We start from the raw sequence: 15461 nt of genomic DNA on the forward strand, positions 1-15461 counted from the left end.
CCCACGACATTAACAACTAGCAAATGGTTTTAGGAGCAGCAGCCAGCTGTCTAGACTTCTGGGCTACAAATATGACATAGGCTTTTTTTTTTTTTTTTTTTTATTACACTGATGAAGTTTTCTTTAATGGAAGATAAATTAGCTGTGGGTCTCTTTTCTATTCAGAAATAATACGGGCATCACACACAAATCCTGAAGCAGGATAAATTAAGTCAGATTCCTGGAGAGAGCCATAATTTAAATGAAAGTCTTTGAGTTGTGTTGAATATACTCTTCAATTAGCACTCATCTATTCAGGCAGGAAACAGGGAAAGTAAGTTCAAAAGGCCCTACTACGTACCTGGCTTCACAGAATGTGCATCTGAGCAAGGAAACACGTTTAGACTGAAAACCATTCACGGAACCAGATCTAGGACTGATCCCTGCAGTCTTACGTGCATTTTCTACTGGCCAGACAAAGATAGAAAAATACAGGCAGCAAAATCAGTGGAAGAAAGGTCATTACTTCTTGTCCCTTCCAGTGTCAAAATATACACATGGAAACAGCCTTCTTTTAACTGAGAGCCCTGAGAACCAGCCAGGCTCCACAAACACAGGTCTCACAAGCAGTGGGTGGGAATCCATAACAGAAATTCAGCAATTCCCATCACACGGCATGAACCAGCACAAAAGCCAGCTCACACTCCCGCAGCTGCTTCCCACAGCAAGAGCCAGCGCTGCCCAGCGACGCAGGAGCAGGCAGGACTCCGAGGTAGCGAGGAGCAGAAGCACTTAGAGGAGTATCACCTTCTACCACATGCTCACGTTTCTGATAAGACTGACAATCTGTGGCTACAAACTTGAACCAAAGCTTCTGCTAAAGCCTCCAACTAAAACGTGCATTGAAACAACCCAACCTTGTACTTCTGCTTCTTGGCTCAAGCAGTTTCAGGTTTCCTTCTGAGTTTCCCAATCCTTCACACACATTATATGTGCCCCTTTTAGAGGACACTGCGAGGTAACTCTGATCCTCTAAATGTATCCTTGAATTTGAGATCAATAACTCCTTGGTATCAGGAGGCAAACACATCCAGCTGAGGAGAATGAGAACTGACAGCTGAAAAGCAGATGCAGCTGGCAACACTAACATGGCACCTCTCCTCCTCAAAGCTCAGCCTCATGCAAGAATTAAACAAAGAACACAAGTTCAATATTTGAATTATTTCAGTTTGAATAATTTAGGCCAGGATTTTCAAGGCCCTCTAGGGGTGAGATGCCCAATTCCCATTAAAATTAATTAAATAAAATTAATTTTAATGGGAATTGGGTATCTAAATCCCCAAGAAAGCTTTGAAAATCTAAACCTCAATTGTTATTAGAAACCCAAGTAAGAAATCAGGCCTATTGCTTTGCACTGACGTCAATATGCACATGATTTTTTTTCTAAAATCACTTTTAAAATTTTTTTCTTCTTGATAAGGCTCAGTTAACATCAGAGATGACATTAAATTTCTCCTATAACCAGTGCTCTCTTCATTCCTTTCCTCTCAGTTCTAATTCTGTGTTTATACTTTTTTCTATTCAATATGGGGAATAGGGACGTACTTGTGTTTTACTGGAATTGCTTTACTTTGCCTCTTTAGGTAGTTACAGTTTTTACTGGATTGAAATGCCACTCCAAGTGACTGCCTCATCCCATGTAATACTTATTTGGGTTTATCCATCATGGAACAAATTGTGAGGCTTTCCACCCATGTAAAATGGCATTGCTACTCCAGACTTTACATCAGTGAAGGACCCATTCCTACAGTTTTACATTGTGGCATTCTGTTCCTCAAGGCTGCTATTCTCAGCTTTTGTAGTGAAGAAATTTACACCTAAAATTATCCTGAGCTACCAAGTCACTAAGAAAACCCTACCCTTTCATCAGCCTTAGGTGGAAATAAGCCAAATTCTGTTTGATGCCAGCAGAAAGACAGTGCCTAGTTACTGGCCTTGGTGTTTTGATAACTTGCCTTGGAACAAATCAGGAGTGACCCCACTGGAAAACATGAGTCTTCACCCAATGCTTGTTTTCACAAGATCCCTTGGGGACACAGACAATGAATGCCACAGCCAACAGTCCTCTTTCAGTGAGCATCAGGCTCCTGTGCTGGTTATAATTCCTCTGTGTACACTGGGGTTACTCCAGATTTGCAGCATCCACACTAGAAAGAAAACCAGCCCTGAGGCCATACTCAGGTTAGAAATTAATATCCAATACCAATCAAAGTGGTAGGTCTCAGTTTCCTCAGCCTCTGGAAAAAGGAATACTTGGACACAACTCTTAACAGCTCACTGTACTCTGGTACTGTTACTACCAGCTCTCCCACTCAGTTACTCCCTAATCAAAGCAATTACACTGCCCAAAATCACCTAATTCCAAGGGATTTGTAAGCATAAGTAACTGAAGTATTTTCCATGGAAAGACACCATTTCTTTTGTATTAACGTACATAAATGCAAAATAATAACACTTTATCTTTCTTTCTCTTGGATGTCATTGGTGTCTTAGTAAGTGGATGTACTGTATTATGTTTCTGGACCTTAAACTTTATAACCCTTCCTTTCTACATCATTACATCTCGTTTAAATTGATATATTTCAAACATCTTCCTCCTTTGTTTTACTCTTCCCATGTTAGCAAAAAACATCTTCGGCATCGAGTGCAGCATACACCCTTTCAACAATGCATCAGCTCAGATTAATGCATTGTAATGTCATTATTAATTCAGTTCTACATGGTCATTTTTCATGTTCTGTTGAAGACAAAAGCAAACAAACAAAAATACAATTCATTCCACACTGTCATCCCTTTGTCCTGACCAGAACAACTCGATCGTGTTGAAGAAGGCATGAACCATATCAACCAAGACATGAAGGAGGCCGAGAAAAATTTAAAAGATTTAGGGAAATGCTGTGGCCTTTTCATATGTCCTTGTAACAAGTAGGTACTGGGTACCGGCTCTGCTATGTGGTGTCCAGTTTTTTGTCACAGTGAATGTCTGAAGTTTTTGTCTTTTTTTTCTTTGTCCTTTTCCATCTGCTTCATTCTGTGGGGATAAAATACTTGTGTTTAATCAGAACAACTGGAACGCATCGAAGAGGGAATGGACCAAATCAATAAGGACATGAAAGAAGCAGAAAAGAATTTGACGGACCTAGGAAAATTCTGTGGTCTTTGTGTCTGTCCATGTAACAAGTAGGTGCTGCCTGCCTCATCTCTTTGAGCACTTAAGGCTGATCCCAAAGGCCTTGTGAAGCTCATCCTTGCTAGGCACACGGACAGGATGAGCATGTGGCATGCAGAAAGAACGATTCTGGTTCAAATGCATTCATCTCATAGCATAGACAACTGACTGGGAATTACTGTAGATGCATTAAAATCAGGCATACTGCAGTGAAAGCTTCACTGTTGACACCTTTTAATGGTAAAAGTTTCAACATTTTACACAAAGTGTACCGAGTGGTTCCATTTTCCAGCAAATAAAAACACTGGGGCTACCTTACTCCTGGAGACCCTAAATTTTGAAACATATTTTCACAAACAAGTTAATAAACAAAACAAAAAAGCTGAAAATGCAGAAAAGGTCATAGTAAACATTACTCCAAATTATGGATGAAAATCACACAACATTGTTCAACAGAAATAGTCCTTAATGAGATCTTGAAAGTGATATGATGTTTCACAATTGGAACCCAACTTGAAATGGTTTTCATCCTGCCATAGGCAGCAAATTTGAGAAAACTTGAACATGTCATGCCAAATTTCTCTCGTTTGGGTAGCACGTACACTAAGCAGAAATGTTGAAATGCATCGAATTTGCTTGCATGCCATCACACTTGAACGAAACCGTCCTCCAAGTAACGCAAAGCTTGTTTTAAGTGCCAAATGGAAATGCAATGTGCAGTTATGTGGGTGTAGGAAATCAGGGACAAAGTGGACCAACCAGGAGTCCTTGAGGAACGGCAAATCCAGCATGCAGCGAGTAGGCATGCAACCAGGTTATGGTGAAAACACTCCTAAAGGGTTGGCCAGAGATTGCGCAGGAAACAAAGCAGAGTAGCGTGGCTCTGTAGGGTTATACTCCCTTTCTGCGTGGCACAGATACTTTTTCACAGCCAGGGCCTAATCCTACCGTGATTATCAAGATCAAATGAGAGCGCGCTGTCCTGGAGTTCAGTGGGTATTTTGCCAGAAATCAGAACGGTAGGACTGGGTTTGTGCCTTATCAATCGCCATTTATTTTGAAGTTAATTCCCCTGGGACATGATACAGATACCACCTCAGCTTTAAAAAAAAAATCAATTTTGCTCCTGCATACCAAGCCACAAATACTTTGGTGGGCTGAACATTTTGCCCAGAATAGGTGTACTGTTGTCTTGGTGTGCAGAATAGGAGAGAGGCAAGGAGGAATTGAAAGAGCTACACACACATACAGCCTTTTTCAGTGGGACTGCCTGCTCTGATACTGGCTTTAGCCCCGCTGTCCTGCACCAGGGGACCCAGCACAGAAGAGCTGCAGGTACAAGAGTATGCAGCAGAAACTTTATATCTCCCACACTCTAAAAACTGTCGCAACTTAAAGAGGAACGCTGTCCTGGCTCACTCCTGCTGGTGAAACCTGGCATAACACCTACATCAGAAGTTCACCCTTGAAGTACAAAAAAATCCAATGTATTTTGCAGAAATTGTCGCGTTTCAGAGCAGCTTTCATATCTGTACTGTAGGAAAGGCTGCTCAGAACTGGCAGCCAGCCCTGTGGCATGGATGGGGTTAGCACCTGACACGTGGCCTTAAAATATTTACCACTTCGCTATAATTGCAGTATCATGAAGTCAATAGATCCAGGAACAGAAAGATAGTGCATGCTTTTGATGTGGGGGATGTTCATTTTTAAAGGTGTCTCTTCCCTGCTTTAAGGCAGTATTCTGACCTTTGCAGTCTGCAGACAGATTTGATAAACTAGCACTGCTAATTAGTCAATGTGTTCCGAAACAGAGTATGGATGAACAATGCTTTTAGAGACTGTTCCTTGAATCACTATGCCAGGAATCAACTGGTACAAATAGGATGATATTCTGAGAAGTGGAGTGTAGGAGGGAGAGAAATCCGTACAGTTCTGAGCATTAGTATCACCATGATCCCCTAATGCTCTGCTGGCTGGTGGTAAATTAATGGTATACATTTCAAAAGATGAACCATTTCACACATAATTATACTCTCCTACTTGTAAATGCAACTCTGTGAGCCTTACCAAAAGGTATGGCTTGATTCTACATTCTTAAGAGACACAAAATGCCCATGGCATGAAACTTTGACCAGACTGCATTCAAAAGCACAACTACTATTGACTGTCAGCAGACCCAGACTCCACCTGTTGACTTTAATGGGAAGTCCACAAGAAAACAGGGATCAAACTCTGGGTGTATAAAATCCCCTGCCTCAAACACAGAGACTGTCTCACTCACAAAGTTGCACAGGCCTAAAGAACAGGCAAATACCTCAAAACATATGTGCAGCAAGAGAACTACTTTCACTCATTTCTAGAAAGATCAAAGCTGATGTATAATTTTCGAGAACTAAGAACAAATAACCTAGCCATCTTCTTTTTAAGTCTTCACAAATTTTAATGGAAATAAGCAACAAAATATATATGTAGGAAAGATCCTCTTCTCATCTATATTTTAATTCTATATTGGCGCATACGACACATCTTCATGCTCAACAGATGCTGAGCTGCTTCAGGGGTCATGGAGTGAACACAACACCAGAGATGGGTTTGTTGTGTCTTTTCACAAATTCCACAGAAGCAGAGTCAGTTTCTGCCCCAAAATCCATGCCACAGGGCTGTTTATATGACTGATTGGAGCTGACTGAGGAACAGGGAAATTGTGGAGATTTGCAGTTCCCAACAGCTTTGTTGGAAACTGCTCCATTTCCAGAATAAAATCAAGAACTTATACCTACAGACCCCAAACACTCACTGTGGAAGTGTTCAGTCTCATCTGATGACCCCAGTGACAGCAACCCTAAATATGCTGCACATGCTAATCTGCCACTGAAGGTATGCCTGGATTTTAATTTTCTATCCATGGCAGCTCAGTCAAAAATGGCTCTCTGAAAGCTGATGTAACTGTCATAAACAACAAATATAACAAGTTGCTAGGCTATTTTGAAGTCCTGTGGTTTAAAGCTCCTGAAGGAAGTGATGATCCATTTTTGCCTGTGTCTTGCTTATTGTGAAGCCTGTTACTGCTGATGCATTAAGAGTATGATGAACTATTGGGGCAACTGTGCTTAGTGAGAATGCTTCACTACTTATTCATGCCTGTAGCTGGTGCATGAAGAAAATGTAGAAGAATTTCCCTTTCTGATGCTAGATTGCTTGTATCTTTTCTTTTCTCCTGCACTCATTTCACTTCTGCCTATTTTACTTTTTGTCTCTGTGGACAAAGGTTTGTACATCAACTGTCGATGTATGATTACTATTTTCAAGTACCGATATATTATTTGAAAATCTAATGAACGCTATGAATTTTATGAGAAAATCATCCCCAAATCACCCTGGGAAAGGTTAGTGGCTTTAAATGCCTATTAATGCCACATATACGTTAAAAAACATCAACAGAAGCCCAATCTTCTGCCTGGCGAAATGTTAAAATCTAGCCAAATCCATTTTTCTCTAAGAGGGTGTGTTGCTGTGATGTGATGTACACACTATACTTGGCAGTTTTGTTTTTTATGTCTGTCTGCCAGTACGTTCTTCTGTGTTTGATGTCAAAACGTATGTGTCACTGAAATTAAACAATGTTTTCTACTTATCTGTATTTCTTCTCTTCTTGTTTTTTCTTTTTCCTTATTTTTTTTTTTCTTCTTTCTGGAAACTAAGTCAACATCCAAAAACCTGTGTGCGGTGTTGTGGACTTGACAATTGCAATTCACCCTATTGGAAACAAAACTTCTGACCATCACAGTTGTTGTGGCAGTAAAGTGAAAAAAACAAAAACAACCCCCCTCCTTTTATTCAGGCTTATGATATATCGGTATACAATCAATGACTCTCTATCTGAAAACTCATTTGCTTGATTCAGCTTTTAGCTTGGAGAAGTAAAGAGTTTTGCATTTGTCCTTGTCCACTTGATGCCTTGTTACTCATCAACTTTTTTGTATAGGCTTAAATCAAGCGATGCTTACAAAAAAGCCTGGGGCAATAATCAGGATGGTGTTGTAGCCAGCCAGCCTGCACGTGTCGTAGATGAACGGGAGCAGATGGCCATCAGTGGTGGCTTTATCCGCAGGTGAGCCTTTTTATCCACTGTTTTCTCTCTTTTCTCCTCGTCACTGATATATTTAGATTTCTTCCATATGGTCATGAGTTCTGTGATGCTCATTAACTCCTTCAGTGGTGCTGGGTAGTGTAATGGAGTCAATGTTTTCCACTGAGTTGTGGGTGCTAAGACTTAGATTGATAGTGATTCGGACAGTGGCTAAAGACCTCCTGTGTCTACTGACTTCCCCTGGCCCTGTGGGTGCCTACCTGAGCTGGTGCAAAGGCTGGTTATGTTGCTGGAAATCTTGAAAGTCAGGGTCCTAGTCCCGAGAACCAGAAGATGCTTGAAAACGTGGCCCTAAACCTTCTTCCTTGAGACTGCCCAGATTTGAGCAATAATAAAATAGAAAGAATATCTATTTGTTTACTTACAGCAGCAATATGAGGTTGCAGATTGTCAGGGCCAGTCAGTGCTGTCCTCTGCACTCCAGCTCCCTGGCATGAACAATGTGCTTTTCCTGGGGGCCTTATTATCAGTCTCATTAATAATAGCGTTCAAATGCCTCAGAAATGAAGTGTCAGATAAATACTAGTTTATTGTTATTATGTCTCAAGATATGTACTGCTCATTATCCATCCTTGCCAGAAGATGTACCAAAGGATCCAGCGCCCCTTCCTCTCGTTTCAAAAAAAAAACAGCCTCAGGCTCTCTGCCAAAGCACCGAGCCAAGCGCAGAACTCGGAGCACATTTTTAACTAGAGGCACACCACTTCTCTGCTTGTGTCTGTCCAGAAAAACTCACTGAACAGGGAATGATGCCCCATTCCTCAGCTGCTGTAAAGCCATAACCACGGAAAAACATTGATGCTTTAGTGGCAACCCCTGCGCATTCAGATGAAAGCCAGTTTGAAACACACAGCTATACTAATGGCAACCAAACTGCAAACTTTCAGCAATGCATAGGGATCCAGCAATAAGTACATACTGATTACAGTGCTTATAGAGCATGTATTTAGATGACAATGCTATCAGCTGAATGGATAAAGGCATACCAGTGGGCAAAGCTTTGATCTCTGAAGATTAAGGACACTGAATTAATAAGCAATTATCTTTCCGAAAACTATTATCCACTTATTTTTTTTGGCTGCTGTGATAAAGGGAAATCAGTGTGATAGAAACAATGCTGTCATGCAATCTGGAGCGTGGGATGGAGCTGCCATTTAAGTTTGCTGGGTCTGCCGTTCACTTTTTTTTTAATTTCTGGATGGCAGCCCCACCAAAATGAAGACTGGGGTGTGATAACAGAATAGCAGTGGAGGAAGTTATGCTACACCATAATTGTTCTGCAAATAGCCTGTAGCACCCTTTTGGCACCTATGTTAACACAAATTGCACTAGAGACTCAAAGCAGTGATTTTCTGAGGGGGACCCATGGACCTTGCTTTTCCCTGCATCGGTTACCACATGCCTCTCCAGTCACTGGAGCACTGAACTGGGCCTTGGCTCAAGTGTAAGTTTTTTCTTCTAAAAAACCAAGTAACTGAAAAAGATGACGCTAAAAGGAAAGACAAAGGATCTTTACTAAAGCCAGTAAATCTGAGAGAAGCTGCTTCTGTCATTTACCAGAAATACATTTAATTAAATAGGATGTTAGGTCAGGATTTTCACAGCTGAAGCAGCTCTTCCACAGTATTTCAGTGAGCCCCAAGGGTAGGAGGACTGGACAGTATCCATTAGCTATGTGTAATTCAAGGATGGGAGCTGGTATAGATTCAATTCCACATTTCCCACGTACTCTAATCACGCACGGGTCCAAATGGAGCACCATTTCATTCTTTGTTTGAGAAGGACCATCACTAGCAGAGAGGTGGAGTATGTGGTACAGACAAGCTCAGGCAGCAGCACTTCTAGGAGCAGCGGGCACAAGCAGCACAAAAGGAGCCACAATGAACCCAGACAATTAATCCCAACATCCAAAAAATAAGCATGTAAAGATTTTCAGGCTAGCTACTTATTAATCTCTTTTCTTCAAAGCTGAGCACAGCAGCAAGCTCCTCAGGTGACAAGTGGAGGAGGATGCAGAGGAGGTTTTGGGTGAATCAGAGTTTCAGGGGGAACCTCCTCTGTCTCTGCTTCAAATAATTGTTTTTTCCCCGCCCAGGGTAACAAACGATGCCCGGGAAAATGAAATGGATGAGAACCTTGAGCAGGTCAGCGGCATCATTGGCAACTTACGTCACATGGCCCTGGACATGGGCAACGAGATTGACACACAGAATCGCCAGATTGACAGGATCATGGAGAAGGTGAGAGCTGACGTTTCTAAGAGGACCCCAAAAGGGGCTGTGTTTTCCCTTCTGCAAGCACGGGCTGTGCATGCTGCAGTTTTTCTTCAGCTCAGGGAAGGGCAAGGGACAGAAATAGCTGCTAGAGCTCCTCTCTCTTCTCCCACCAAATCATTGTGCCACAGCAGAGCTTGTTGCTGTGGATCTTCAATAACCTCCAATGCAGGTCAGAATGAACCCACACTGTTGGGTTTTCAGGACAACAGCTGGTGGGGGAACCCCTTAGCACAAATCAAGGCTCCTTCTGCAACAGCTTTGGGAAAGGATAAATGCCCTGAGCTTTGCAGAACCTCAGGGCTTGGGTCTCAATGCCCTGGCACTTCCTGGCAAGTTTTAAGCTTTCCTGGACTTTCCTTCCTTTGGAAATTCCATGACCACAACTGAGAATTGGATCACCTGTTTGGAGGCGCGGTCCCCAAAAGAGGACGGGGATTTTTTAGCAAGGCTTTACCATATGGTAAGAATGCAGCCAGTCTCTTTGTGTGCCTGCTTATAACTCCATTAGGACAGAAATCTACTAGCTCTCTTGGGATGTGTGTGTGTGTGTGCATATATGTAAATAACCAAGGCTTAGCATTACTATTGCGAAATCACCACCTAAAAAGGCAGAGAGCACCGTTCCAGTGCCAGACCTGCATTGCAGATTTCTGAAGCAGATAGCAGCACCCTCCAAACCCAGCTGGGAGCTCACCGCCATCCTCAGATCCTAAGATCTGCAAGCCATCTGCATTCCTACTGGCAGAGCTCCAGGCACAGGCACAGCCAGGCTGAAGAGACATAAGAGGCTAGATCTTCATCTGGTGTAAAATCAATACAACGCTTGACTTCAGCTGAGATTTACACAACCTGAGGATCTAACCCAAGGACTTATATGCGCTGCTTAGAGTTAATGCTGACCTTAAGTGGTAGAGTTTGTACTCTTGAGCCTTTTTACATGTGCAAGCCGTCTCACGTGAGCAGGATGCCCATGTCTGTTTTTCATGTCAATTAACTACATCAGAGTGAAAAAATTACAGAAAATACTGCACTGAGGGATTCACTCGGATAGCTTTCCTTATTGCAGTTTGATTCCAGAGAGAATTGGGTGAAGTATACATTGTCTTAAAGGTGGGAAGTTTGTCTCTGACAGGCAGTCACATAACACAGTAGAGCACATGGCTTTGCATCGGTCAAAAGTTTTGTTTCATAAAGCTGCATCTGTTAGTTTGACTGTATTGGAAAATGCACAGTGTTATTGTGGAGCGATTCTGCAGCATTTCATATTTCTGGGAAACATAGCAGCATGGCAGGCAAGGACTTACTGCTGTTATTCATATGAAAAGCACTAGAAAGCAGCACATCTATCTACATTGCAAGAAGGGAACGGAAGACTACACAGCCTACATCATAACTACCTTTAAATAAGAAGATATGAGGACATGCACTATTACATGTTACCAGCTACCCTACTCATGGCATAACACAGTGGCAGGAGACATGCCCTGTGGATGGAAATCATCTGTGTCCTATCTGTGCCCGCAGGACTATCACAAACTGCAGCAAGCTTAGCAAGTCACTGTTCTCCAATCAGTTCAGGCTTGCAAACGTCTGGATTTTGAAAACATTGACCAGGCCCTTTGTGCACATGGAGCACATGGGCCAAATCTCTTGGCAGTGCATGCTGAGAGCAGTTTAACTGAGGGACTGGTCTTCCACGTCTATGTGGTCTTCTTACAGAGTCAGGCATTTCATACAGTGATAGAAAAACAACATTGCAAGCTAATGGCGTTCATTAAATCCAGCCTCATAGGCAAGCCTCATCAGGCAGAGCCCTTGCCTAAACAACAGTGACATATTTCTGAAAGATGGACATGGGGAAGTCATCATGAAAGCAGCACAAAAACAAGACAGTCTTCAGCCTTAGTGAAAATTTGCCCAATTTCTCACAGTAAGGAGGATACTAGAAAAAGAAACACAATATATTAGGAAAACCCTCTATAAAAGACAGAAATGGTGGTTGGCTGGATAATACTGAAACCGCAAATGCATACACATCCATTTTGCAATGAAATAGGGACCATTGTCCCTAGCTGGTGGTGCGCATACGGCCTTTCTGGAGTTGGTTTTTTTTCCTGATCAGCTGGAACACTGTGCTTTTGATCAATTAAGGTCATTAGAAAGACCCTTGTCTGGCACACTTCGCAAAAGCTGGGGTGCATCACAAAGCTAACTTCAATGCTCCTAAAGCATTTATGTTCATCTGGATGCATGCATCCAAATGAGAGCAATCTCATAATGCAGAGATGTAATCTGATCTACCCACAGTAATCAGGATAGCAGTGAATAAAGGGCTTTATCCTTCCCTCAGATCAGAGAGAAAGGGACAAAAACTAAAATGATGATGTGATGAATAGGTGAAATGGCCTAGACATCATCACCAGAAGACCCTGGCCCTAAGACGAGTCATAAATAGGAGGCTGGGAGGAAAGAAGAAAAGGCTCAAAGCATTCTGTCTCGACTTAGGTGGGAAGGTCTGTACAAAGACACGCACTGCTTTTAACGCAACAACATCCACCAGAGTCAGACCTTAGTATTCCTATTTAGGAACATTATGTTTAATCAATATTCAATCAATATTCACGTATTTCATGTCAAACATAACTGCTTCCAAAAATTATTAACTTATTTTTAGGTAGTCTTTTGGCAAAAGCACACAAAGCTCTACTGTGGTAGACAAGGTCAAACTGATGGCTAACATAAAGAAGTGTGGCTTATAATGAGTAGTTATGCTGATTTACGCTTGTTGAGGATCTGGCACATACTACTGTACTAAAAATACACATCTACATAGCATTTGCCAAAACAATTATGGAGAAAAGCCCAAGATATTTAAGAATGATTTACTGCACATCAGTATAATCCTTTTTAAAGGATTTTTAAATGTATGTGGGAAAGTTGCTTCACCATTCTGTCTTTGCAAATTGGAGATTTAAAATAAATCCATACAACTTGGATACACCCCAGAGATGTGGGAACAATCATCAAAGCTAACAAAACACAGCCATCAAACCACAGAAGAGAGTTTGCTATTTGAATTCATGCTTTTAAAGCAGTAACACAATTCTCACCTTTCCCCCAGGTCTGATGTAAAAAATTGAAAACATTTTCTATCTAGTCCCTCTGCTAGCATAAGTCGGTATAGCAACATGGGCTTGAATGGAGCTTTGCCAATGTTTGTCAGCTAAAACAATGTCTTTAGTCTCCAACACGAACTTCTGCAGAGCTACAGAAAGCCATGGTCAAAGTCTCTTCCCACTCAAAGAGAAGTCCTAAACCTCCCAAGTGGTGCCATTTTATTAATGGCATTTTATAATCATGGCAAATGTTACCCCATAGAAGACAGTGAAGTTGACGCTTCAGCCTACGCTGGACTAAATTCCAGTTTGATTGCTTCAAATAATGGTAGACTCCCTGCCTTTTCTTAATTCCTGTTGATGCTGTTGCCTAATGAGAGAGGTTACCCTCTCCTGCAACTACACTGGTGAACTTTTTTGGGAGAAAGGAATAACGGCATCACTCCTACCTATTCCCTTCCTTTCACCAGAGGTCCAGACTGGTGTATTTAAAAAGAAATTTATCTTCGCCAGCATACCCTATATCAGATTATCTAGCTTCCCTGCTCCAGCGATTCTCTACACTGATCAAAATTTTAGTTTTGACTTCATGCCTGGTGATCTAAACTAGAACAGAGTCCAGGTCTACTGGATCTTAGAGAGCACTGAAGCTTTTCACCCATGAAACCCACATGCACATCCTCAGTTCTCCTCCTGCCATCCATTACCATCCGTACCACTAGCACTGTCGATAACACCAGCCACAGATCTGGCACAGCATTTACAAGAGTTCAGTGAAGCTGAATACAAACATTAAAGCTCTACTCAAGGGCTACCTGAAGCATTACAAAACCAGCAAATCTGTAATTTCCTTTTGGATCCCTAATACTACCATAAAAACCAGCTCTCCAGTATTTTCAAGTTTCTTTTTTTTTCCCTGACCTAGCCAATATGAGAAAAGTGTCTGCTAAGCATTGTAGATGTTCTCTTTCTGCCCTGTATTCACTTGTTTCTTTCCTTTGTGTTTCCCTAGGCTGATTCCAACAAAACCAGGATTGATGAAGCCAACCAGCGTGCAACAAAGATGCTGGGCAGTGGTTAAATGCAGTGAAGTGCATTTCCTTTTAACACTGTCCAACAGGGCAGTACCTTCATGCTTTTATCATGGTATTTACCTACTAGGTTTGCACACATGCACATATCAGCCCCATTGTAAATGTTGTCCTGTGTAGTTTGTCAGCTTTCCAAAAATGATACTTGTAATTATTTTTTTCTAGATATCTTTCTTTCCAAAGGTTGTACATAGTGCTGATTTGATGGCTATAGCTCACTATGATGTTTTTCGAGATTTTTCCTTTCCTTGTTTCTATTTTGGATTCCTTTCCTTTTTTCCCCTCTCCTCATTATTTTTTTTTTTAAATGATGTTTGCTGAATGACAACACTGTTGGAATGCTAAACGTGCTGTTAACCTTTAAATATACAGTATTGTTCTTGTAAAACTGTGACATTCCACAGAGCTACTGCCATGCTCCTGTCTTTGGGTATCATGATGTTTAAGCACTTAAACCTGCTGTCTTCAGTTCTTCATTGCCATTATCTGTTGTTATGATTTCATGATTAGACAATGTGGAATTATATTACTATAACAAGCATTGCACTAAAAAGTGATGTGATTTATGCATTTATGCATGAGGAATAAATAGACTTTTAGACTCCTACTTAAACAAGACTTTTCCCATGGCAGTAGCACACCAACAATGACAACAAAAGCATGCTCAGTATTCGGACTCTTTTGGGACTATGTTATACCAGCAAGTTTGCAGTCGTGCCACTTTTTTCTTGTTGATATATATATAGTTATTAATCATGATCATTTTTTTTTAATTATGAAAAAAGAGGGATTTGGCACTCACCATTTAGCCATTGCCAGCAAAATAAAAGCTTGGCTGAAAATACGTCAAAGACACAAAGAAATAAGTGTAATATATTGGGTTTGTCTGCTGCTTTTGAAGACTATCTTTTGGAGGAAACGACTACCATACGAAATGGTGCAAAGAAATGTAATTTTTATAAGGCTCTCTCTTACTAGTCGCTATCCCCATGTGGTTTGTTATCGGTACAGTTCTCTGTTGCTTACCTAGAGCTATGCACACCAAATCGCTGAGATGTTTAGTAGCTGACTTAATTAAAAAAATAATAAAAAAACCTAAATGAATGAACTCTAGATAAACTGTGAGATAAATATCATTTACAGCATGTAATATGAAATTCCTTATGTCTCCTGTCAGTTTGTGAAGTGATTGACATTTTGTAGCTAGTTTAAAAATTATTAAAAATTATAGATCTCAGAATCCATGCTTGCTTTATCCATTTGTTCCCTACGTGTCAGTGATAACTAGTTATTTGCCACTTACCTGGGAAAAGGAGAAGTGCAAAGTCTAAAGGCTCTTTACAAACAGGTTCTATATTACACATGGGAAACTAAAGATTTCAGTTTGCAATACTGTATGAAAGTAACTACTCTAAAAATAGCATTTTACACTCAGCATTTTCCAAGTGAATATTATTTTAAATGACCTGGCTTGGATTGCCAAACACTGAGGGAAAATATATTCTCTTGCTCAAGGGAAAGAAAAAAATGAAATAAGTGTTATGGTACAGAATAATCCAGCTCCTTAGTCAATAAAATCTATTCCTGTAGTGGATGTAGCCACGTGTTAATACACCTCTT

At 41.0% G+C, this 15461-nt stretch overlaps 1 protein-coding gene across 1 annotated transcript in view; it reads left to right on the forward strand.

Moving 5' to 3' along the window:
• Positions 1 to 13970, forward strand: part of SNAP25 (synaptosome associated protein 25) — a 62353-nt gene extending 48383 nt beyond the window's left edge. Inside the window, exons 5-8 of the mRNA XM_054196767.1 lie at positions 3102 to 3219; positions 7194 to 7319; positions 9454 to 9598; positions 13763 to 13970. Of these exons, the coding sequence (XP_054052742.1) occupies positions 3102 to 3219; positions 7194 to 7319; positions 9454 to 9598; positions 13763 to 13831 (458 nt within the window). The 3' untranslated portion in view covers positions 13832 to 13970. The remainder of the gene's footprint in view (positions 1 to 3101; positions 3220 to 7193; positions 7320 to 9453; positions 9599 to 13762) is intronic.
• Positions 13971 to 15461: the final 1491 nt, after the last annotated feature.

Source organism: Rissa tridactyla, chromosome 3 (assembly GCF_028500815.1).
Source record: "Rissa tridactyla isolate bRisTri1 chromosome 3, bRisTri1.patW.cur.20221130, whole genome shotgun sequence".
Classification (NCBI taxonomy): domain Eukaryota; kingdom Metazoa; phylum Chordata; class Aves; order Charadriiformes; family Laridae; genus Rissa; species Rissa tridactyla.